Raw genomic sequence first — 23,190 nt, 5'->3', positions numbered from 1 at the left:
AGGAGGTCAAACTTTCACCCTTTGCAGATGACATGATACTCTATATGGAAAACCCAAAAGATTCCACCAAAAACTGCTAGAACTGATTCATGAATTCAGCAAAGTCGCAGGATATAAAATCAATGCAGGGAAATCAGTTGCATTCCTATACACCAACAATGAAGCAACAGAAAGAGAAATCAAGGAATCGATCCCATTTACAGTTGCACCAAAACCCATAAAATACCTAGGAATAAATCTAACCAAAGAGGTGAAAAATCTATACACTGAAAACTATAGAAAGCTTATGAAAGAAATTGAAGAAGACACAAATGGAAAAAGATTCCATGCTCCTGGATAGGAAGAACAAATATTGTTAAAATGTCGATACTACCCAAAGCAATCTACATATTTAATGTGATCCCTATCAAAGTAACACCAGCATTCTTCACAGAGCTAGAAAAAATAATTCTAAAATTTGTATGGAACCAGAAAAGACCCTGAATAGCGAAAGCAATCTTGAAAAAGAAAACCAAAGCTGGAGGCATCACAATCCCAGACTTCAAGCTATACTTGAAGCTGTAATCATCAAAACACTATGGTACTGGCACAAGGACAGACACTCAGATCAATGGAACAGAATAGAGAACCCAGAAATGGACCTTCAAACGTATGGGCAACTAATCTTTGACAAAGCAGGAAAGAATATCCAATGGAACAAAGACAGTCTCTTTAGCAAGTGGTGCTGGGAAAACTGGACAGCAACATGCAGAAGAATGAACCTGGACCACTTTCTTACATCATAACAAAAATAAACTCAAAATGGATGAAAGACCTCAATGTAAGAAAGGAAGCCATTAAAATCCTCGAGGAGAAAGCAGGCAAAAACCTCTTTGACCTTGCGCGCAGCAATTTCTTACTCAACACGTCTCTGGAGGCAAGGGAAACAAAAGCAAAAATGAACTACTGGGACCTCATCAAAATAAAAATCTTCTGCATAGCGTAGGAAACAATCAACAAAACTAAAAGGCAACCGACAGAATGGGAGGAGATATTTGCAAATGACATATCAGATAAAGGGTTAGTATCCAAAATCTACAAAGAACTTATCAAACTCAACACCCAAAAAACAAATAATCCAGTGAAGAAATGGGCAAAAGACATGAATAGACACTTCTCCAAAGAAGACATCCAGATGGCCAACCGACACATGAAAAAATGCTCAACATCACTCATCATCAGGGAAATACAAATCAAAACCACAATGAGATACCACCTTACACCTGCCAGAATGGCTAACATTAACAACTCAGGCAACCACAGATGTTGGCGAGGATGCGGAGAAAGAGGATCTCTTTTGCATTGTTGGTGGGAATGCAAGCTGATGCAGCCACTCTGGAAAACAGTATGGAGGTTCCTCAAAAAACTAAAAATAGAACTACCCTACGACCCAGCAATTGCACTACTAGGCATTTGTCCAAGGGATACAGGTGTGCTGTTTTGAAGGAACACATGCATCCCAAGTTTATAGCAGCACTATCAACAATAGCCAAAAGTTTATCGAAAGAGCCCAAATGTCCATCGATGGATGAATGGATAAAGAAGTTGTGGTGTGTGTACACACACACACACACACACAATGGAGTATTACTCGGCAATCAAAAAGAAAGAAATCTTGCCATTTGCAACTACGTGGATGGAACTGGAGGGGATTATGCTAAGTGAAATAAGTCAGAGAAAGACAAAAATCATATGACTTCACTCATATGAGGACTTTAAGAGACAAAACAGATGAACATAAGGGAAGGGAAACAAAAATAATATAAAAACAGGGAGGAGGACAAAAGAAACTGGAGGGGTTGTGGGAGGAGGGATGGGCTAAATGGGTAAGGGGCATTAAGGAATCATTGAAGCATTGAAATCATTGCTTCACTATATACTAACTAATTTGGATGTAAATTTTAAAAAATAAAAAATAAAGTTAAATAAAAAAAAGATTCAGAGATCCTTGGGAAATTAATAAATCCCCAGATAATTTGTGTGAAGCTGCAGTTTGCAAAAGTTGAGCATCACATAAAAATCATTATATCGTAGCTACCACATCATAACGCATAAAATAATGCCCCTCTAAAAATCAACATTTGATTCTTTTTTCATTCTAAGAAGTAGCCTGCATTTACAATTATAAACTCAGTTTCAAATATAACAACTCAGACTTGTTTTCATAGCTTAGGGATTTTGCCTAGTTAAGTCCTAAGCAAGGCTTCCCCCACCCTGCCCCAGAATTTAGTATGTTTTCCTCATTTTTTTTTCTCATTGTCAGATAATGTAGACCTTGTATGGCTCTATCCAGTTTCTGCTGCTTCAGTGCAAATTCAAATGATTGGAAGCAAGAAAGATAAATCCTGAAAAGGTGGTCTCTGGGACAAACATTATGATATGGAAGAAAGAGCCCCGTGCATACACACATACACCACCATGCAAGCAATGGAGAAGCCCAGGAGACAGAAAATAGTAAAACATGAGACACCGAGGGGCCATGGAACACGGGGAGGAGACACTGGTTTACCTTGTGATTCAGAAGGCAGTGGACCAAGTAGACATGGATGCCCTGGAGGATGCTGATGATGGTGAAGGTCATCACCAACCTGACAGGGTCCAGCACTCCTTCCACCAGAAAGAAGCCAAGGCCCCAAGAAGAGCCCAGAATGAAAACGTGAGCAATGGCTTTGAACGTCAGCATCCTGCCAAAACCAAGAAGCAGAACAATGTCAGCTCTATGGCTCACGGCAACACTTTCTATCACATATTTACTCTTGCTTCAAGGCTTGGGACTAAGAATGTCAGACCGTTAAACATGGTAACCTCTGGCATGAGTGTTAAAGGGATCACTGATATGTAATGTTAGCATCGTATAATGTGACTGTGATATAATTTATGCCATCTAATTATTTATAGAAAGTAATACATATACACAAAAAGTAATTTATGTTTGGTATAATGAAATGGGAAATGTTCCAACATTCATAATATTAACATAATGGCATTTATTATAACTATATACTATAAGTGTATTAACTATGTTTTTTTATTTTCTGTATTCAGTTGCTGTCACAACTGGAATCCTACTGACCCTGTGGAGGGACTGCCCCTTATGGGGTTAGTCAATTCTTAGAGTGTACCTTTCAAATGCAAACCAACCAACCCAGGGCCCACACCCTCAACCACCTCCTTTATGGGGCTCTCACACTCTAGGCCACTATCCACCTGCCTTAACTACCCCAGGACCAGGTACCAGACAACCCAGGACAGCCCCTATACCCAGGAGCCCACTGGCTATTCAAACTAGTCCATCCTAAACCTGTGTACCCTGCCTCACCTCCTTTCCACACACACCACAATAAAGGCGCTTGCCTACAATTTCCCCTGTGCCTCTGCCTGCTAGCCAACTCCGGTGTTTCCCCCAGGATATCTCCCCACTCCTGACACAGCATTCCCTTCCTTTTGGGGTCTGTGATTATAACATTATCTTTTCAATGGCAGCGATCTCCCAATCTATTGTTCTTTCTACGTACCTAAATGACACCTGTGTAAAACAATAAGTTAATACAATATATATTTCATACTATTAAGTACTGAAAATGATTCCTAGCAGAAATACATCCTTAGAGGTTCATATACTGGATAAATTTTCGTTTTCACCTGGACCATATAAATTCCCCAAATTATAAAAATGGCAAAACTGAAAAAGCATTATTCTCCTAACTCAGGGTTTCTCAGCCTTGGCATTCCTGACATTGGGGGCGGATCACCTTTTTTAAAAAAAAAATTTTAATGTTTATTTTTGAGAGACAGAGAGAGACAGAGCACGAGCAGGGGAGGGGCAGAGAGAGGGAGACACAAAATCTGAAGCAAGCTCCAGGCTCTGAGCTGTCAACACAGAGCCCAGCGTGGGACTAGAACACACAAACCAGGAAATCATGACCTGAGCTGAAGTTGGATGCTTAACCGACTGAGCCGCCCAGATGCCCCTCGGGGGGGGGCATCTTTGTGGCGGGGGCTGTCCTGTGTGTTGTAGGATATTTAGCACCATCATTGGTCTCTACCATCTAGATGCCAGTAGCAACCTTCCCCTCTTCACCCCCCCATCCCATATTGCCATAACCAAAATCGTCTCCAGAAAATAGCCCCCAGGTTAGAATCACTCACTTTAGGCAGTGAAAAAAACTCACTGCCCTCACTTTAGGCAGTGAAAAAAAACAACCCCCCCCTCCGGTTTTCCAGCTCTGTGCCCACCTACCTTGTGTTCTGCATCCCAGATACTTCATTATTGAGGGACTTAAGTTGGTCTTTTAAAATCCATAGGGTGGTCAAATAGAAGGACAAGATGATCTGTGAAGTGACATGAAGGGCAGAGCTTAAAGTAGGCTAAGACCCAATATTTTTAATTAAATAGGAAATGACAGTTATTCATTCTCAAAACTTATAAAATATGTTTAGGATTTCTAAAACTCAGTGGGTATACACCTTGATTTTTTAAAAATTAGCTTCCATTTTTTTTTCTGATCAGAGAAGCAACATATGGTCATTATCCAAAATTAGGAAAATGCAGAAAAACAAACAGAACTTATCTGAAATTCCAGAGAAGAAATTCACACACACAGATAAGCACTATTCCCATTTTGGTGCTTATCTTCTCTAAGGTTTTGAGGGTTTTGTTTCCTCCCCCATTGGCATGCCTTGTGTATAATCGTATTTTAAAATCATGTACTAAATGTTTTTCAACATCTTGGGGTGCGTGGGTGGCTCAGTCAGTTAAACGTTCAACATCAGCTCAGGTCATGATCTCCCAGTTCATAGATTGGGAGCCCCACATCGGGCTCTGTGTGGACAGGTCAGAGCCTGGAGCTTGCTTTGAGTTCTGTGTCTCCTTCTCTCTCTGCCCCTCCCCACTTGCTCTCTGTCTCTCTGTCTCTCTCTCCCAAAAATAAATAAACATTAAAAAACCCCTAATATCTTTAGGGAAAGCTGAGTGAAGGGTATGTGGGACTCTGCACTATTTTTACAACTTCTTGTGAATTTTAAGTTATTTGAAAATGAAAAAGATAACAGGTGTTGGGAAGCATGTGGAGAAATTGGAATGCTGTGTGCTGTTGGTAGAAATACGTTGGTGTAGCTGCTGTGGAAAACAATATGGAGCTTCTTCAACATACTAAGAATATAACTGACATATGATCCAACAATCCCACTTCTGGGTACTTATCCTAAAGAATTGAAATCTGAATCTCAAAGAGATACACATACTCCTATGTGGGGAATAACAGGAATTCCCTGAACTTGCACTGATGGGTTAACAAGGCATAAAGAAATAGAAAGTCACAGGATGCATGCATCCAAGATCAGGTAAACAAGGTTAGGTAAACAGGGCAAAGGCCCCCAGTATAGGACACAAAGGTACAGGAATAAGAAATCTCAGGATGGAAGCATCCAAAATGAGGTAAACAAGATTAGGTATTCAGGGCAGAAACGCCCCCCAGCTTAGTACAATAGCAGAAAGTTGCTTTTACAGGAAGGAAGAACGAAAATGGGAAAAAGGGACTTTAGATCAGCAGCGAAGTCTCCCAGAGCCTGAGCTAATTAACAAAAGAAAGATGCCTTGTTGACCCTGAGGTAGCATGCTCTTTCTTATCCCCTAGGCAAGTTTAGGTAAACAGAGGTGGGGCCTCATGTCTGCTGTAAACAACCATCCACCTGGGGCCAGGAGTTTGTTCTGTATTAACCCAACCCCCTAACACCACATATCTTCAAAATCCCCTTTCCCCCATGCCCATGAGTTAATGTTCACAGTTTCATTGTCTCTTTGTGCTTATAAGCCTTCTGATCCTAACAAAAATGGAGCAAGGACCCTTACTCAGGGCTCTTGTCTCCTCCCAGACATTAGCCTCTCTTGCATTTCAATCCTGCATTGCTGGACAGGAGAGAACTCCAGACCCAGAGTCTATGACACTCCTATATTCATTGCAGCATTATTTACAATAGCCAAGATGTGCAAACAATCTAAGTGTCCATTAACAGATGAATGGATAAATAATTTATGATAGAAATAGCTAGTTGGATAATCAGATGGACACAGTGGAATATTATTTAGCCCTAAGAGAGGGAAACCCTACAATATGTGACCACATGGATTAACCTTGAGGACGTTACACTAAGTGAACTAAGCCAGTCACAGAAGGACAAATACGGTATGATTCCACTTACATGAGGTACCTAAAACAGTCAAACTCAAGTCAAATTCATAGAAGTGGAAAGTAGGATGGTGGTCTCAGGAGATGGTGAGGGGGAGAGAGGCTATCAGGAGTTATGATTCAGGAGGTATAAAGTTTGGGTCATGCAAGGTGATTATGTTCTAGACCTCTGCTGTATGACATCATGCTTATGGCTGACAACACTGCATTTTACACCTAAACTTTTACTAACAGGAATAGAGCTCATGTTAAATATTCTCATTATAATTTCAAAAAGGTGATTGACCTTGGCCAAAATTATTTCTTTTGGTTTTGAACTTTAAAAAAATATTTATTTTTATTTTTGTAAACATAATTATTGTCAAATTGGCTAACATATAGTGTGTAAAATGTGCTCTTGGTTTTTGGGGTAGATTACCATGCTTACATACAATACCCAGTGCTCATTCCAACAAGTGCCCTCCTCAATGCCCATCACCCACTTTCCCCTCTCCCCCATCCCTCCTCAACCCTCGGTTTGTTCTCTGTATTTGAGTCTCTTATGGTTTGCCTCCCTCCCTCTCGGTAACTATTTTTTTCCCCTTCCCTTCCCCCATAGTCTTGTTAAGTTTCTCAAGATCCACATGAGTAAAAACATATGATATCTGTCTTTCTCCGACTGACTTGGCCAAATATTTTTTAAAAAGCCACATCATCAGTGGTGCAGGCAAGATAAACATCAGAAACTTTATTTCATGTGATGTCTCAGTTTCAACTCAGATGTGACTCTTCCCACAAGAAAAGGGTCTACAATCTCTTGGCATATTCTGCCTTAAGTTCAAGGACTCTACAGAAAATTTAAATAGGTCATTATCAAATTATCCCTTTGTCACATCAGTGAAACATATTTTCTACATTCAAAGTAATGACAAAAATTATAAACCACCAAAATAATAACAAAAACAGGCCCCATGGGGCTCAAAGGAAGCTGATCCAGCAGCTGAAAAAGAGAATAAACAACTTTCCAGATCTTCATAAAAAGAAGAAAATGCACTTAAAAAACCTTTCCCTAAACTGAAACATTGGGGGAAAAATGGGTACAGGAACTGGGTCAGGGGGAAACAAATAATATAATAGGTGACAACCATTAACACTGAGAAAAAATTAACAATGATTAGCATTCATGGAAGACTTACCTTCTGGGCATTGTAACCCCCGACATTCAGTTAAGCATAGAGGACTCAATGAATGCCAACATGTCCTTCCGCTATCAGAATTCAGTTACAAACTCAGAGCAGGGGCTTTGAATAGACCAGAGCTCCCCTGCCTTGGCTCTACTGGCATTTTGGGCCCGTGGTTCTTCACTGTGCAGTTGGCCTGTGCATCACAAAACATTTAGCAGCATCTCTGGCCACCCCCTCCCTCAAGTTGTGACAACCAGAAAGGTCTCCAGACACTGCTGAATGTCTCCTGTGGGGCATGAAATCACCCCTGGTTGAAAACCACTGGAATGGACCAAAAATAGGATAAATGTATATTTGGCTTTCAGTAACAAAAATATTTAGTTTCAACTCCAATTTTTATCCATAAATGACAGTGCCTATTCCTCAAGTTGTATTTCAAAAGGAAGTTGTTCACTGCTTAGTTCAATGGATACTCTTGTGCATTATTCCTTTTCCAAAAGTTATCAACACCTTAAACCCAGGATTGCCCACTTGTTACTAAATTTAATTTTGCAAGATAGAAGAAATTAAAAAAGAAGGTCAATTTGTAGGTGTGATAGGATAATGTGAGCCTCTCTCCACCCCCAAAATATCCATGTTCTCATGCTCAGAACTTGTGAATTTCTACTTTGTGAAACAAAAGGGACTCTGCAGATATGATTGAACATAAGGATTTTGGAATGGGGGAGATTATCCTGGGTTACCTGAGTGGATCCAATGTAATCACAAGTGTTTTTACAAGGGGAAAGGGGAGACAGAAGAAAGTCAGAAAGAGATGTGAAGGATGGTCAGAGACGTGCAATGTTGCTGGCCCTGAAGATAGAGGATGGGGGACATAAGCTGAAGAATGTGGGTGGCCCCCAGAAGCTGGAAAAGCCCTTAGAACCTCAAGAAGGAATGCACTTTGCTGGAACCTTGATTTTAGCTAAGTGATATCCGGTTGGACTTCTGACCTACAGAATTCAAAATAAGATAATAAACTTGCATTGTTTTAAGTCACCAAGTTTGAGCTAACTTGTTAGCACAGCAACAGGAAATTAATACAGTAAGACATCTAAAAAGTCAAATAACATATGACATACGAAGTTTACCTCTCAGTCATTTCCCTGACCACACTATTTAAAATTATCAGCTCACATATATTCCCATTTCCCTAGTTTGCCTCTCTGTGGTGGCACCTATTGTAGCCCAACATCATATTCCATGTCTATTTGCTTATTGTCTGCTTTGTTTCCTGGGGTGCCCACAGCACCTACAACAGAGCAGGTAGTAGAAGTTCAATACATGGGAGTTCATACATATATTATTACTTCCTCATGACAAAGACACCATGCTTACTTAGTATGTATCCCATAACTGCTGTGTCCAACACCTGTAGACACAGCTACAATCAGAGCTGGGACCCCGTAGCCAAAAGGATACATGAACTTCTTGAACTTCCCTGTAATTATGTAGTTGGCCACCTTGAGGTTTCTGACAGTTAGGAAAAGCTGTAGCCCTTCAAGGAGCATCCAGGTGAAGGAGGCCAGGTAGAGGTAGTGTAGCACGCCAGCAATGATGGAGCACAGCACCTGCAGGGGAGACAAGGGTTGGGAGAATCTGATGGGTGCACAGAGAACAATGCCCACCATTCCTTGGGGAAAGGGGGATGCGAGGTAAACAGAACACAGTTGAGCAGAGCAGGATGCTTAGGTTGACTCCTGATACTTCTCTGCGTCAGCTCATGGTAGCAAGCTCAAATGCCTGTGGAGGGTCAGGCAGGCAGCATGTATCTGTCAAACAGGCCACCTTTAGGGAATGAATAAACAGGGGGTGGAACTGTGCCACGTGACCCATCTGGAAAGCCACATTACTTTCAGCCCCAGCAATGGTTTTCACACAAGAATGTGAGCTCAATATCGCCAGTGCTTCCATTCTTAAAAAAAAAAAAAAATCAAAATACAAAAACCTGGAAATCTGGATTGTCGTGCAAAATCTCAGTTTTTAAATGCTGGCAGCTTTTTTTGTAACGTGGTAAAACATACAGAGCACAACACAAAATTTACCATCGTAACCATTTTTCAGCAGATGGTTCTCAGTCCAGTGGATGCTTATGAATCTTAACCACCCTACCTGACTGTGTGTCTCATTTGTAAGGTAAATGAGAAGAGGAAGGAAAAAGATCATTTTTGATGTCAAGGCAATGTGATTTCCTGGAGAAGAGACTATATCTGTTGAATTCCCAACTAATAGTTCTTTTCTCCCTTGTAATTGTCCTCATCACCATCACAGATAACGTTGACAGATATCTACATTTGCAGGCACCATTGTACAGACTCGACATAGAATAACTCGGTTGACCCCCACAGCAATCTGTGGTGTAGGTTCTGTTACTGTCCCAGATTTATGTGTTAGGGGACAGAGAAACAAACAGGTTAAGTAACACCCTTCCCCCAAATATAGTATGTACACAAAAATGTTGGATGACTGTTCTTTGAATGACACATAAAAAGATTTGCCCTATCAAGCTTTACTATAATGAACAACTTTACTATAACGGGCCCCACTGGGAGGTATAAATAGGGCCAAAATACTTTCACACAGTCATTCAATCATGCCCACAAAGTTTGATTACATGCTGGAGACAGTCTGTTTCTCTCCTTAATCTAGGTCTAAGGGTGTTTGTAAGAAAAAAAAGATATCCTATGTTCAGCCAGGAGCTGGAAAAGAGGGAATGGTGTCTGAATACTGCTTAGGAATATCTTTGATAGGAAATAAAAGGGCAGCAAAAATATATTCTAAGTGCTCACCACTGCTTGTGTCCTGAAATTCCCATCTAATTGCATTTTTTAAAAAAAATCAAAGGTCAAGCCTAAAAAGTAACAGTATCTTAAGTTTGGGGATGCTTACCATGTGTCGGACTTTTTTTTAAAAAAGCTTCTATTATGGTAAAAAAAAATGCATAACATAAAATTTACCATCTCAACCATTTTTGAGTGGAAAGTGCAGTAATGTTAAGTATATTCACATTGTTGTGTAACCCATCTCTAGAATTTTTCCATTCTGTAAAACTGAAACTCTATACCCATTAAAACACAACTCTTCATTTCTCTTCCTGTACCACCTGGCACACACCCTTATACTTTCTGTTTCTATGACTTTGACTACCCTGGGGACCTCATGCAGGTGGAATATTACAGTAAGTAAATACTGTCTTTCTGTGTTTGGCATATTTCATTTAGTGTAGTGTCCTTAAGGTTCATCCATGTTGTTGCATATATCAAAATTGTGTTTCTTTTTAAAGTGAAATACTATTTTGTATTATTTCATATGGTAGTACTAGGTTCAAGGTTTTGAGGAGCCATCATACTATTTTCATAGTGGCTGTGCTATTTTATATTCCTAACCAGCACTACACAGTGGTTCCAGTTTCTCTATGTCCTCACGCTGTTTTTTTTTAATATAGATAATATCTATACTAATGGGTGTGAGGTGATATCTCATTGTGGTTTTGATTTACATTTACCTAATGGTTAGTAACATTCAGCATCTTTTCATGTGCTTCTTGGTCATCTGTATAGCATCTTTGGAGAAATGTCTATTCAGATTCTTTACCCTTTTTTTTTTTAAATCGAGTTATTTTGTTCTTGTTGAATTGTAGACATTCTCTATGTATGCTGGATACTAATCCATTATCAGGTATTTTCTCCCATTCCCTGGGATACCTTTTCACTCCATTGACTGTATCCTTTGACATGCAGAAGTTTTTAGTTTGATATACTCCTTTTGTCTATTTCTACTTTTGTTTCCTGTTCTTTTGGGGTCATACCCAGAAACACTTGTGGAATCCAATGTCATCAAGCACTGCTGTCATGTTTCTTCTAGGGGTTTTATAGTTTTAGGTCTTACATTATGTCTTTGATCCATCTTGTGTTCATGTTGTATATGGTAGGTGTCCAACTTCACTCTTTGGCATGCAGATATCCAATACTCCCAGTACCATTTGCTGAGGTTGGTTAGTATTTTAAGGGCTTTATATACATTGACTTATTTGTCCCACATGTCAACAATGCATGTTGCTATTATCAGTAGCAGAACTGCAGCATTCTGGGCTGAACTCAGTATGGAAGGCTGGTAACTTTCCTAAGAAGTGAGTGGGAAGGGAGGTGGGACTTGAATGCATACTGTTCAGCTCCAGAAGCTATAATCTCCCTTTAGTGGTTTAAAAAATGTCCATCAATTCTTGGGGCACCGGTGTGGCTCAGCTGGTTAAGCATCTGACTCTTGATTTCAGCTCAGGTCATGATCTCATGGTTTGTGCGATTGAGCCCTACGTCATGCTCTATGCTGACAGTGTGGAGCCTGCTTGGAATTCTCTCTCTCCCTCTCTCTCTGCCCCTCCCACCTCCAAAATAATAAATAAATAAACATTTTAAAAAAAGAAAAAATGTCCATCAATTCTTTGGCACTCCCATCAAAATGCCAAGCCTAATTCCACTCCCTTAAGTACAGTCTCTCACGGAGCACTCACAGAAGCCAGCTGCCATGCCATGAGGACATTGAGGCAGTTCTTAGAGAGCCCCAGGTGGTGAGAAAGGGGCCTCAAGCCAACAGCCACATGGGGGAACGACCTTGAAAACAAAGCCTTCAGCCTCAGTGAAGCTTGCAGGTGACAAGCCCCAACCAACATCTTTACTGCAACCTGATGAAAACCCTTGAGCCAGAACCATCCAAAGAAGCCATTCTGGATTCCTCACTCCCAGAACCAGGTGAGATGATAAATGCATATCATTTTAAGTTGCCAAGTTCTTGGGTAATTAGTTACACAGCAAGTAGAACCCCTTTGAAGAAAGCAGAATCATTTTTAATTTTGGCAAAGTTCTGAAACCTAGAAACTCTTCTATTGAAATGTGCCTGGTATGATGCCTGCTTGTGGCACTTAAGAAGCAACTCAAAAATACCTAGGGACTGTCACTCATCTCCTGTGCTAGCTCTGGATTGGTGCCTTCTTAAAACCTGACCACTTTTATTTGGACCAATTTGACCAGTCAGATCGGTCCAGAGCCTTGGGGGACAGTTGAGGGGCTGATTCTGAAGTTATCTCCCCAGTACAGCTCATGGGTACCCCAATTTCCAAGGCAACCACATCATCTTTGGCTCATTTTGGATTTTGCAACACTATGTCTCATAGATGAGTGACACTCTTTTTTTTTTTTTTAAATAAGTTTATTTATTTATTTTGAAAGAGCACAAGAGTGCAAATGAGCAGGGTAGAGGCAGAGAGAGAGAGGGAGAGAGAGAATCCCAAGGAGTCTCCTCCCTCTCAGTTTGGAGCCTGATTTGGGGCTTCATCTCACAAACTGAGATCATGATCTGAGCTGAATTCAAGAGTCAGACATCTAATTCACTGAGCTTCTCAGGTGCCCCAAGTGAGAATCTACCTCATTTTTAAAGACTTCTCACTGGTGAATTCATCAGCATGGAAATATTCTCATTTAATTACAAAATGCCTCTGGATGTAATAGAGTCACCTGGTTGTCACACACTTTTCATGGTAAAATGTGAAATTAATGGATATGGAGAGTGAGGTGTCCTTCCTGGATCTTGTTGTACCACTTACTACCTTGGAGTTCAGGTAGAAATTATGCAACTTTTCCTTCATCATTAGGTTTTCCTCAGATGCAAAGCTCTCATCAATTATGGGGACCAATAGAAGCATAAGATATAAATGCAACAGCACTTGGGATAAAGAAGAAAACTGCGCCTAGTTTCAATGATGGCCATTTGATGGCAAAATAAATGATGTAAGGGATCATCTGTGTTAATGCTCATTTTTGAATAGGATGCTAGACCATTGGAAAAAAATAATTTTTGCTCCCATTTATTTAGCCTTTTGGGACAATTTGTTGAGCCATTCACATAAGTCATAATTATTTAATGTTTAATGTATTTTTTGTTTTAAATGATAATTTCATCCTTACTACCACTCTTAAGATAAGCATAGGCATAATTTTCTTTGGCATTTTACAGTCAAGGAAAAGATTAAAGATATTAAATAACTAACTTTATGTTGGAGCTAGGAAAAGGTGAAGTCATTATTATATTCCTGAAAATTTTCGACCTAAGTCAATGAATCAATGGAAGGAATGAAGGGAGAGGGGAAGGAAAAAAGGAAGGAAGGCGAGAAAGCAGGAAGGTTAGTAGATAGATGAGTGGGTAAGTAGATGGATGGCAGAATGGATAGAGGCATGGGTGGATGGATGGATGCAGGGAAGAATGGATTGGTGGATGAATGGGTGGATGGAGAGAAGGAAGGAAAGGGAAGGGAGAGAAAAAGAGGAAGAAAGAAGGAAGGAAGGGAGAGAGAAAGAAGGGGATACAGGGAATAAATGAAGGAGGGAGCAAGGAAGTGAATGAGGAGGAAAAGACTGCTAGCAGGTAAATTCTACTCAGGTAAATTCTTACTCAGGAGAGTAAGGTCTTATGAAAAGTAGTCAAAGAAAAATCGTAAAGGTAATGAAAGACTATGCACAGTTTTAAAAATGAGCTAGACAAATATAAAATCATTATGATGTACACTTGAAACTAATATAATGTTCTATGTCAATTATACCTCAAGTAAAAATTTTTAAAAATTATGTTTTTATTTCTATGTATTTTTAAAGTTTATTTATTTATTTTGAGACAAAGGGGGGGGGGAGAGAGAGAGAGAGAGCCCAAGCAGGCTCCCTCCTGTCAGCGTGGAGCCCAAGGTGGGGCTCGACCCCACCAACAGTAATATCATGACTTGAGCTGAAATGGAGCCAGACACTTAACCTACTGAGCCACCCAGGCGCCCCCAAAATTTTTAAAAATTGTAAAACTTAAATAAAAAAATAAATGCATAACATATAAACACAGATATTCAGAAGTTAAAATAAGAGAGTGCTAAAAGGTTTGTCAACTTTCTCTAGGAAATTGGGAGCCATTCACTGTTCAGGTGCAAGGAAAAGACATTCACGTTTAAGAAAACCAGCCTTGAGCAGGGTAGAGGCAAGTTAAGCCAGGAACCAACCTGGGAAATCATTAATATCCCCTCTAGTCTCGCTGCAACACATCCCAAGTAAACAGAATAGGAAATTGGATGCTTTTCTTTTTCTGGCTATGAAAGCCCAATGCGAATCTCCCAGACTCTGGCTTTACATTGTCGTTGCAGAACTTACTAAGTAACAATAAAGGGCTTCTAGGAAATGCTTTATAGGAGCAACATGAAATTCCATTGGGAAGATTCTTGGACTACTGTCTAAATTCTAGGGCCACCATTTACTCTACCTCCCAAGCTTTCCTGCTCAATGGTGGTTCAGTGAACATCCATGGTCTGTTTTTCTGCCTTCAGCCTGAATGTCTTCTTCAGTGTGCATTTCTTAAGCCTTCCTGTTTCAATGGCTAAAACACAGAGAATGTTTGGTCAACAGCAACATCCACTTGCCCACCTGCTCCAATATGATAATCCTCTGCACCGGACACCAAAAAGAAAAGCCTGAATGCTCATGGACTGACTGCTCCTGATTAGTGTGGAAAAAAAAGGCCAACCCCCCCTGGGCATTTAGCCAAGTTCAAAAAGTAAACTAGGAATTAACCAGCCACCTTCACTCTTTATTACTATCGTGATAAAATACACATAACACGAAATTTACCATTTTAACCATGGGTAAGCACACACTTCAGTGGCATTAAGCACATTCACATCCTCACCATCCATCTCCAGAACCTGTTCATCTCCCCAAATGGAAACTCTGTTCCCAGCAAACACTAACTCCCCTCCTCCAGTCTCTGGATCCCACCGTCTACTTTCTGTCTCTATGGATGGGTCTCCCTATGAGTGGGATAATACAACATTTTTTCTTTTGTGTCTGGCTTGTTTCACTGGGCATAATGTCCCCAAGGGCCATCTGTATTGTAGCAGATGTCAGAACGCCCTTTCTTTTTAAGACTGAATAATATTGCATTGTCTGGATGGACCACATTTTGTTTCTCCATTCATCTGTCCATGGTCACTTGGGTTGTTTCCACCTGTTGGCTACTGTGAATAATATTGCTGTGAACATGGATGTATAAATATCTCTTTTAGTTCCTGCTTTCAGTTCCTTGGAGTGTATACCCAGAAGTGGAATTTACGGGTCGTATGGTAATTCTGTGTTTAAGTTTTTTGAGGAAAAAAAAGTTCTATCTAGTTACACCATTTTACATTCCCACCAGCAATGCATAAGGGCTGCAATTTCTCCACATCCTCACCAATGTTTGTTAGTTTCTGTTTTCTGATACTAGCCTTCCAAGTGGGTGTGGGCTGTTGCCCTTTGCTCTTCAACCCAGCACTGAATCACAGGCCAGGAAGGGAAGGCAGAGCAGACAGAAAAATTTCCAAATCACCAAGAGAGGCAGTGCATTCAAAACGATGTTGGCAAGAACCATGGTGTTTGGGATTCAGATTGCTATGTGTGAGGTGCTATGGGTGACCTGGGGCCAGTGGCTTAATCTTCCCTATCTCCAATTTCCTCATCTACAAGATTGGGATAATAATAGCGACTGCCTTAAGGAGTTACCATATGATTACAGGAAATCATTAATGCACATACCCTTTGGGCATCTATTATGAGCTGAGCCATAGCAGTGAATGAGACTGGTGAGGTCCCTCAGTCTCATGGATTGCAGAAAAAATGCACTCTGGTTTAGCTCCCTTGCGTTTTTTTTTTTTATCAGCTTACACTCCATGAAAAGGGAAAGAGTGTACTCAGTGCTTCCTTTATGCACACCTTGATTAATGTCAGCATCAAGCTCTGAGAGAACCTTCCCACCCAGCTGTAGGTAACTGAAGTTTCCCTATGCCCTCTGCTGTCTGAGCCTAGAGCCATGAGGAACCACAAAGGACTCAAAATAATATACCCCCCATGGAATGAAATACCAGCATCTGCACACATTCGTATCAAAAATCAACCTTCCCGGGGGCACCTGGGTGGCTCAGTCAGTTAAGTGCCTGACTTCGGCTCAGGTCATGATCTCCCAGTTTGTGGGTTCGAGCCCCGCATCGGGCTCTGTGCTGACAGCTGGGAGGCTGGAACCTGCTTCGGATTCTGTCTCCCTCTCTCTCTGCCCCTCCCCTGCTCTCACTCTGTCTCTCTTTCTCTCTCTCAAACATATATAAACATTAAAAAGAATTTAAAGGGGCGCCTGGGTGGCTCAGTTGGTTAGGTGACTGACTTTGTGGGTTGGAGCCCCGCGTCGGACTCTGTGCTGACAGCTTCTGATTCTGTGTCTCCCCCTCTCTCTGCTCATGCTCTGTGTCTCTCTGTCTCTCAATAATAAATAAACATTTTAAAAAAATAAAAAGAATAAAAAAAAGCCCCTTCCATCCTTAACATTAAGAGTAAAGTCACATTCTTGGCAACATTAGTATATTTAAAATAGGAATAGCATATTTTACACACATACACACACAAACACACACAAAATAAAGATCATATGAATGGTATCACTGCAAATTTATTTTTTTTGAAGAGGAGGTTAGGATATCTTTACCTCTATATATGTGTGTGTGTGTGTGTGTGTGTGTGTGTGTGTGTATGTATATATATAATATACAATAATATACAAGTATAACATATACACATATAGGAGCATATGTAACTTATATGTATTTTATATAATGTATAATTATATATTATATAACATTTATATAGACAAGATTTCTAGGTATAGAAACAGAGACTCAGTGAGATAAAGATATTAACCCAAGGCCATGCATCTACCAGCTGTTCTTTTAAACCCAGGTCAGTCAACTAGGTCTGGCCCTTAAGCAGTATACCGAGTACTTCTCAACCCAGGCAGTATATCAGAATCGCTTGGGGAGCTTTAAAATTACTGATGCTCAGGCTCCGTCCCCAAGTGGGTCTTCCACCAGTATTTTCCTTTTTTTAATGTCCCACATGATCCTAATGAGCGTCCAATGCAGGAACCACCTCACTGAGCATGGTGGAAAGACTAAGAGGGCACTCCTTGACCCACTCCCCAGTCTCCTGGTATCCACACCTTAGGAAGTGCTTCCCTTTATATTTGGGCTGGTCTGGCAACTTGCTTCTAACCAATAGAATATGGTGAAAGTGATGGGGTATCATGTTCACAATTATGCTACGTAAGGCTATAACTCCCACCTTGCTAGCAGACGCTTTCTTACTGACTTTGATCAAAAAAGCTGTCCTAGAAAGAGGCCCACGTGGGCCTGGGGGAGGCCTCCAGCCTCCGGTCAGCAAGAAACCAAGGCCCAAGACATCCCACAAGGAACTGAATCCTGCCAACAAACCATGTGAGCTTGGAAACAAATTCTCCCTTGTTCATGCCTTCAGATGAGACTCCAGACCTGGTCAACACTTTATTTCAGTCTTGTGAGACACCCAGAAAAGCCATGCCCTGACTCCTGACTCATGGAAACTATGAATTATAAGTGTGATGTTTGTGGTCCCTTGTTATGCAACAATCCCTAACTAATACACTAAGATAGAGTAGCTTTCTCTGACTCTCCAGAATCATAGATGGTTTATATTATCTTCTTGCTGACCTGTATTTCCTCGAGAAATTTTAAGACATAAAGAGATGTCTCTAATCTAAAATTAAAGCCACATTCTCTTTATTTCTTCTGACATCGTAGTACCTAATGAAATTGGCTAGGTCCAAACTTTGGACTGTGGGTCCATGAAGAAAACAATAACATCAATGAAATTCCAGAATGACCAGCTGTTTGTGTATTGGTTGAAAGAAGGATGCACATTTGGACCAAGTTGGAGAGTCCAATTCCTGGCTCTTCCAACATTTAGGAGGCCAAGACCTTACACACTTTTTTCTGAAATAGAGGTGGGAACATCTATACTCCAGCACAGCCAGGAGGATTTTGTGGGGTGATGTACAAACTCGTCAGAACAGACCTGGCAATGGGCAAGGGGAGATGTGCTTACCAGCGTTGTGATTCCTGACTCATACTGCCTTTCCACCTTCCGTGTTTCTTCCATATCTCTGGATGCAGCTGCAAGGACAGCCCTCCTCCACACTCTGCAGGTAGAGCCTAACTAGCACTGCTTTCCCTTTGTGCTTTCCAGCGGTTAACTGGGAAGTGAGGTTTGTGAGAACAAGGTAGGAATCCCTGATGCCCTGTCAGAAACAAGGCTTGTTATATGAAGGGAAGCCTTTGCAAGGTCAACGTCCTTTACTCAAACAAATTTGAGCTTGCATTTTGGCAGGATAAATCTACCAATAGCCCGGAAGCCCAGTATCAGGCACTGGAAAAGCAAAAGCATGCTTGGTTAACACTTATTCCATAATAAAACCGGTTTGCTCCTCTTAGACTTCTGTGGCACATCTTTCTGGGTTAAGATTTTTGCTTTTCATTGCCTTTCCCCAACATTAAGCCATGTGATAAAGAAAATTTGACATGAACCATGAAAGAGGAGGTACTTCCTCTCATTGACAGAGGTTTGAGAGGGCTTAAAGCTTTTCTGGGACTGTCCCACACCCCCCTATGTATGAGCTCCGAAGTATCTCTGTGAAATAAGATTCCCCTGAATTTGCAAACCCCACTTGAGACCAATTCTGAGAATCTTCACTTGACTCATATCCTAAGAAGGGAAGTCTCAGTAGACTCAGTTCCTTAGCATGTCTGTCTTTCAATACTTTCCAGTATTATAGTAGTTTTTGGTTTTTATTTGGTTAAGTATCCATCTACACTGGTCAAATATTCCAAAGTTGTAGTTATGTAGGATGAATAAGTCTTGACACCTAATGTACAGCATGATCACTTTAGTTAATAATACTGTACTATATATTGGACATTTGCTAAAAGATTTCAGGCACATTCGCATGTGTGCACACACACACAGGTAAATGTGAGGAAATGGATACGTTAATTAGCTTGACTATGGTAATAATTTCATTATGTATATGTATATCAAACTATCATGATGTACTCCCTAGATATATAAAATTGTTGTTAAAAGACATTTTAGGGGTGCCTGGGTGGCTCAGTCAATTAAACATCCAACATTTTGATTTCAGCTCAGGTCATGATCCTAGGGTTGTGGGATTGAGCTCTGTGTAGGGTTCTGTGTTGGGCAGGGAGCCTGCTTAAGATATTTTCTCTGTCTCTCTTTGTCTCTGTCTCCTTTCCTCCCTCCCCCTGTGCTCTTCCATGCCCCCACCTCAAAAAAATAAAAGGACATTTTAAACAGCCCATATGGATGAGTTTTAAAAAAAATTTTAATGTTTATTTATTTTTGAGAGAGACAGAATGTGAGCGGGAGAGGGACAGAAAGAGAGGGAGACACAGAATTCGAAGCAGGCTCCAGGCTCTGAGCTGTCAGCACAGAGCCTGATGCAGGGCTTGAACTCATTAACTGTGGGATCATGAGCTGAGCGTAAGTTGGACGCTCAACTGACTGAGCCACCCAGGCACCCTTTATAGATGAGTTTTTTAGTGTAATTTTAGGGTGGTGAAACTATTGTTTGTTACTATAACAGTGGATACACGTCATCATACATTTGACAAAACTCATAGAAGGTACAGCATCAAGAGTGACCCCTAATGTCAACTATGGACTTTGGGTGATATTGACATGACATTGTAGGTTCACAAAAGGACCATCTGGTGCCAGATGTTGATAGTGGGTGAGGCTGTGCAAGGAGGGGGTGGGGGTATATAAAAATTCTCTATTCCTGCTAAACTTTGTTGTGAATCCAACACCGCTCTAAAAAACAAAGTCTACTTGGGGCACCTGGGGGGCTCAGTCGCTAGAGCATCTGACTTCTGCTCAGGTCATGATCTCACAGTTTGTGAGTTTGAGCCCTGTGTTGGGCTCTGTGCTGTTGGCTCAGAGCCTAGAGCCTGCTTTGAATTCTGGGTTTCCGTCTCTGTCTCTGTGCCTTCCTCGCTTGTGCTGTCTCTCAAAAATAAATAAATATTAAAAAAACAAATTTAAAAAAACTCTTAAAAAAACACAACAAAGTCTATTTAAAAGGTGGTGTGTGGGGATGTTGGTGGAGAAAGCATCCATTTGCAACTAGAGCCAAAGGAAAGAGCTCAGACCTGCAAGGACAGAGTGATGTTTCCCTCTCCACAGCTGGGGGACAGCCTTGACAAATGGGCACAAATCTGTCTGCTGTTGTTTGGGAACTGCTCCCTCTTAATATCCATCACAAATCTAGCCCATCCCCCCCACCTCCATAAACCCCCAGTTTGTTCTCTATCTTTAAGATTCTCTCATGGTTTGTTTCTCTCTCTTTTCCCTCCACTACCATATGTTCTTCTGTTTTGTTTCTTAAATTCCACATATGACTGAAATCACGTGGTGTTTATCTTTCTCTGGCTGACTTATTTCACTTAGCATAATTTGTGTAGAACCACAGAAGGCCATGAATAACCAAGCAGTCCTGAAAAAGAAAAACAAAACTGGAGGCATCATGATTCCAGATTTCAAACTAAGGTATAAAGCTATAGTCATCAAGACAGTAGGGTGCTGGCACAAAAACAGGTGCATAGATCAATGGAACAGAATAGAGAACCCAGAAGTGGACACACAACTATAGGGTCAATTAATCTTTGACAAAGCAGGAAGAATATCCAGTGGGGAAAAAAAAGACAGTCTCTTCAACAAATGTTGGGAAAACTGGATGGTGACATGCAGAAGAATGAAACTGGACCACTTTCTTACACCAAACACAAAAATAAATTTAAAATGGATGAAAGACCTAAATGTGAGACAGGAAACCATCGAAATCCTGGAGAACACAGGCAGCGACCTCCTTGACCCTGGTCACAGCAACTTCTTAGTAGACACATTGCCACAGACCAGGGAAACAAAAGCAAAAATGAGCTATTGGGACCTCACCAACATAAAAACGTTCTGCACAGGGAAGGAAACAATCAACAAAACTAAAAGGCAGCCTACAGAATATTTGCAAATGACATATCTGATAAAGAGTTAGCATCCAAAATCTACAAAGAACTTATCAAACTCAACACCTCCCAGAAAATAATACAGTGAAGAAATGGGGAGAAGACATAGATAGGCACTTTTCCAAAGAAGACATCCACATTGCAAATGGACACACGAAAAGATCCCCAACGTCACTCATCATCAGGGAGATACAAATCAAAACCACACTGAGTACCACCTCACACCTGTCAGAATGGCTCACATTAACAACTCAGGCAACAACAGATGTTGGCGAGGATGCAGACAAAGAGGAACAGTGTTGGTGGGAATGCAAATTGGTGCAGCCACTCTGGGTAACAGCATTGGAGGTTCCTCAAAAAGTTAAAAAATATAACTACCCTAAGATCCAGAAGTTGCACTACTATTTACCCAAAGGATACAAAAATGCTGACTTGAAGTGGTACATGCACCCCAATGTTTACAGCAATATTATCAACAATAGCCAAATTATGGAGAGAGCCCAAATGTCCATTTACTAATGAACAAAGTTCTGCTTTTTAAGCAAAAAGTTTGATTGCCTTAGCAGTTAAACCCACCTTGGCTTTTTTGTATGAGTCAGTTCTGGTTGTTTGATGAAACCACTAGGACCCAGACTTTGCTTCTATTTCTTAAACCTGCCAGCTCAACTGTTGGGGAAGGTCATCGAAAAGACGTGACCACAGATTGACCCATGAGCAGAAACCAGGCACTCAGAGCCTCCTTATTCCGACCCCTTTCCTTGGAATATGGGTTCCTCTTGCCTTTCCTGCTTCCAGAGGGTGTTCTAAGGACATAGCCTTAGGATATTGATGTGGTCTATGTGTGACTGAACCCAGTTAAGGCCTCCTCTCTTTCTATAAACTTACAAGATTTGGCAGATGAATGTTGGGATCCATTTGTCTTGCTACTGCCCAAGACAAACATCATATGTAAGCTCCCTTTGCTTATTAAAACTGTGACCTCCATACCTGAAGGGGCCTACCTCTTTCTGCAGTGTCTCCCTGCCCTCGAGCAAGGGAGCTGGTTTCACATCACACCTGGGAACTTCCCAAGTGGAGTGTGAACCAACATCAACTCCAAGGTCAGCTTAAGGGGAACAGCCCCCTCCCCTATGCCCCAGAAACTAGGGGCCAGCTCAAAGATCCTGAGAGGTAGCAGGACCCAGGTGGTCAGTCATGGATGTGGTTACTGCAGACCTCAAGTGCCTTCCCCAGAAGGAACTAAAACAGCTTGACCACTCCCTAACACTTTCATCCCTGCTCACCTTGCCCTGTAACTCTGGCTTAGATTTTACCAGGGGGAAGGGGAAAGAAGAGAAGACACAATAGGAGAGCAGAGGGGCAGGGGGACCATTTGGACCCATCAACGAGGGTGAGGCTCCTTAAACGCTGAAGAAGCAACATGTCCTCTCCTGAATGTAAGACCGTGGAGTCCTGTAATTCTACCTCTCTGTTTAAGTCTATCTCCTACCAATCCAATTCAATAGTGGTGCTGAAATTGACCTCATAATACCAGACAGTTGAATGGTGGCTACCAGAGATGGGGGTGGGGTGGGGTGGAAATGGGGAGATGTTTATGGGCACAAACTTGGAACTAGTACACAGGTAAGGTCTGATGTAATGCACACCATAGTGATGATAGACAACAGCGCCGTATTATATACCTTAAAGCTGTTGACAGACCACATCTCATTTGTTCCTGCAACAAAATAGAAATGGTAATTATGTGATGCCATGGGAGTTTAGTTAAAGCTAAGGTGGTTATTCCATTGCCATATATAAGCATATG

At 41.1% G+C, this 23,190-nt stretch overlaps 1 protein-coding gene across 2 annotated transcripts in view; it reads right to left on the bottom strand.

Annotated features, from left to right (window-relative positions):
- The window catches only part of LOC109254230 (adhesion G protein-coupled receptor E4-like), a 98,232-nt gene that overhangs the window by 6,369 nt on the left and 68,673 nt on the right, over nt 1-23,190 (bottom strand). For both annotated transcript variants that reach the window (XM_019427967.2, XM_019427966.2), the window contains exons 17-19: nt 7,153-9,000; nt 4,280-4,371; nt 2,549-2,723 (exon numbers count right to left, since the gene is read on the bottom strand). In XM_019427967.2, coding sequence (XP_019283512.2) covers nt 8,764-9,000 — 237 coding nt within the window. In that variant the 3' untranslated portion in view covers nt 2,549-2,723; nt 4,280-4,371; nt 7,153-8,763. The remainder of the gene's footprint in view (nt 1-2,548; nt 2,724-4,279; nt 4,372-7,152; nt 9,001-23,190) is intronic.

The sequence above is a fragment of the Panthera pardus genome, unplaced genomic scaffold (genome assembly GCF_024362965.1).
Source record: "Panthera pardus isolate Hobbes unplaced genomic scaffold, ASM2436296v1 HiC_scaffold_8, whole genome shotgun sequence".
NCBI classification, from domain to species: Eukaryota; Metazoa; Chordata; class Mammalia; order Carnivora; family Felidae; genus Panthera; species Panthera pardus.
Note: the sequence above shows the minus strand (reverse complement) of the source record. Positions and strands in the feature narration are given on the sequence as shown.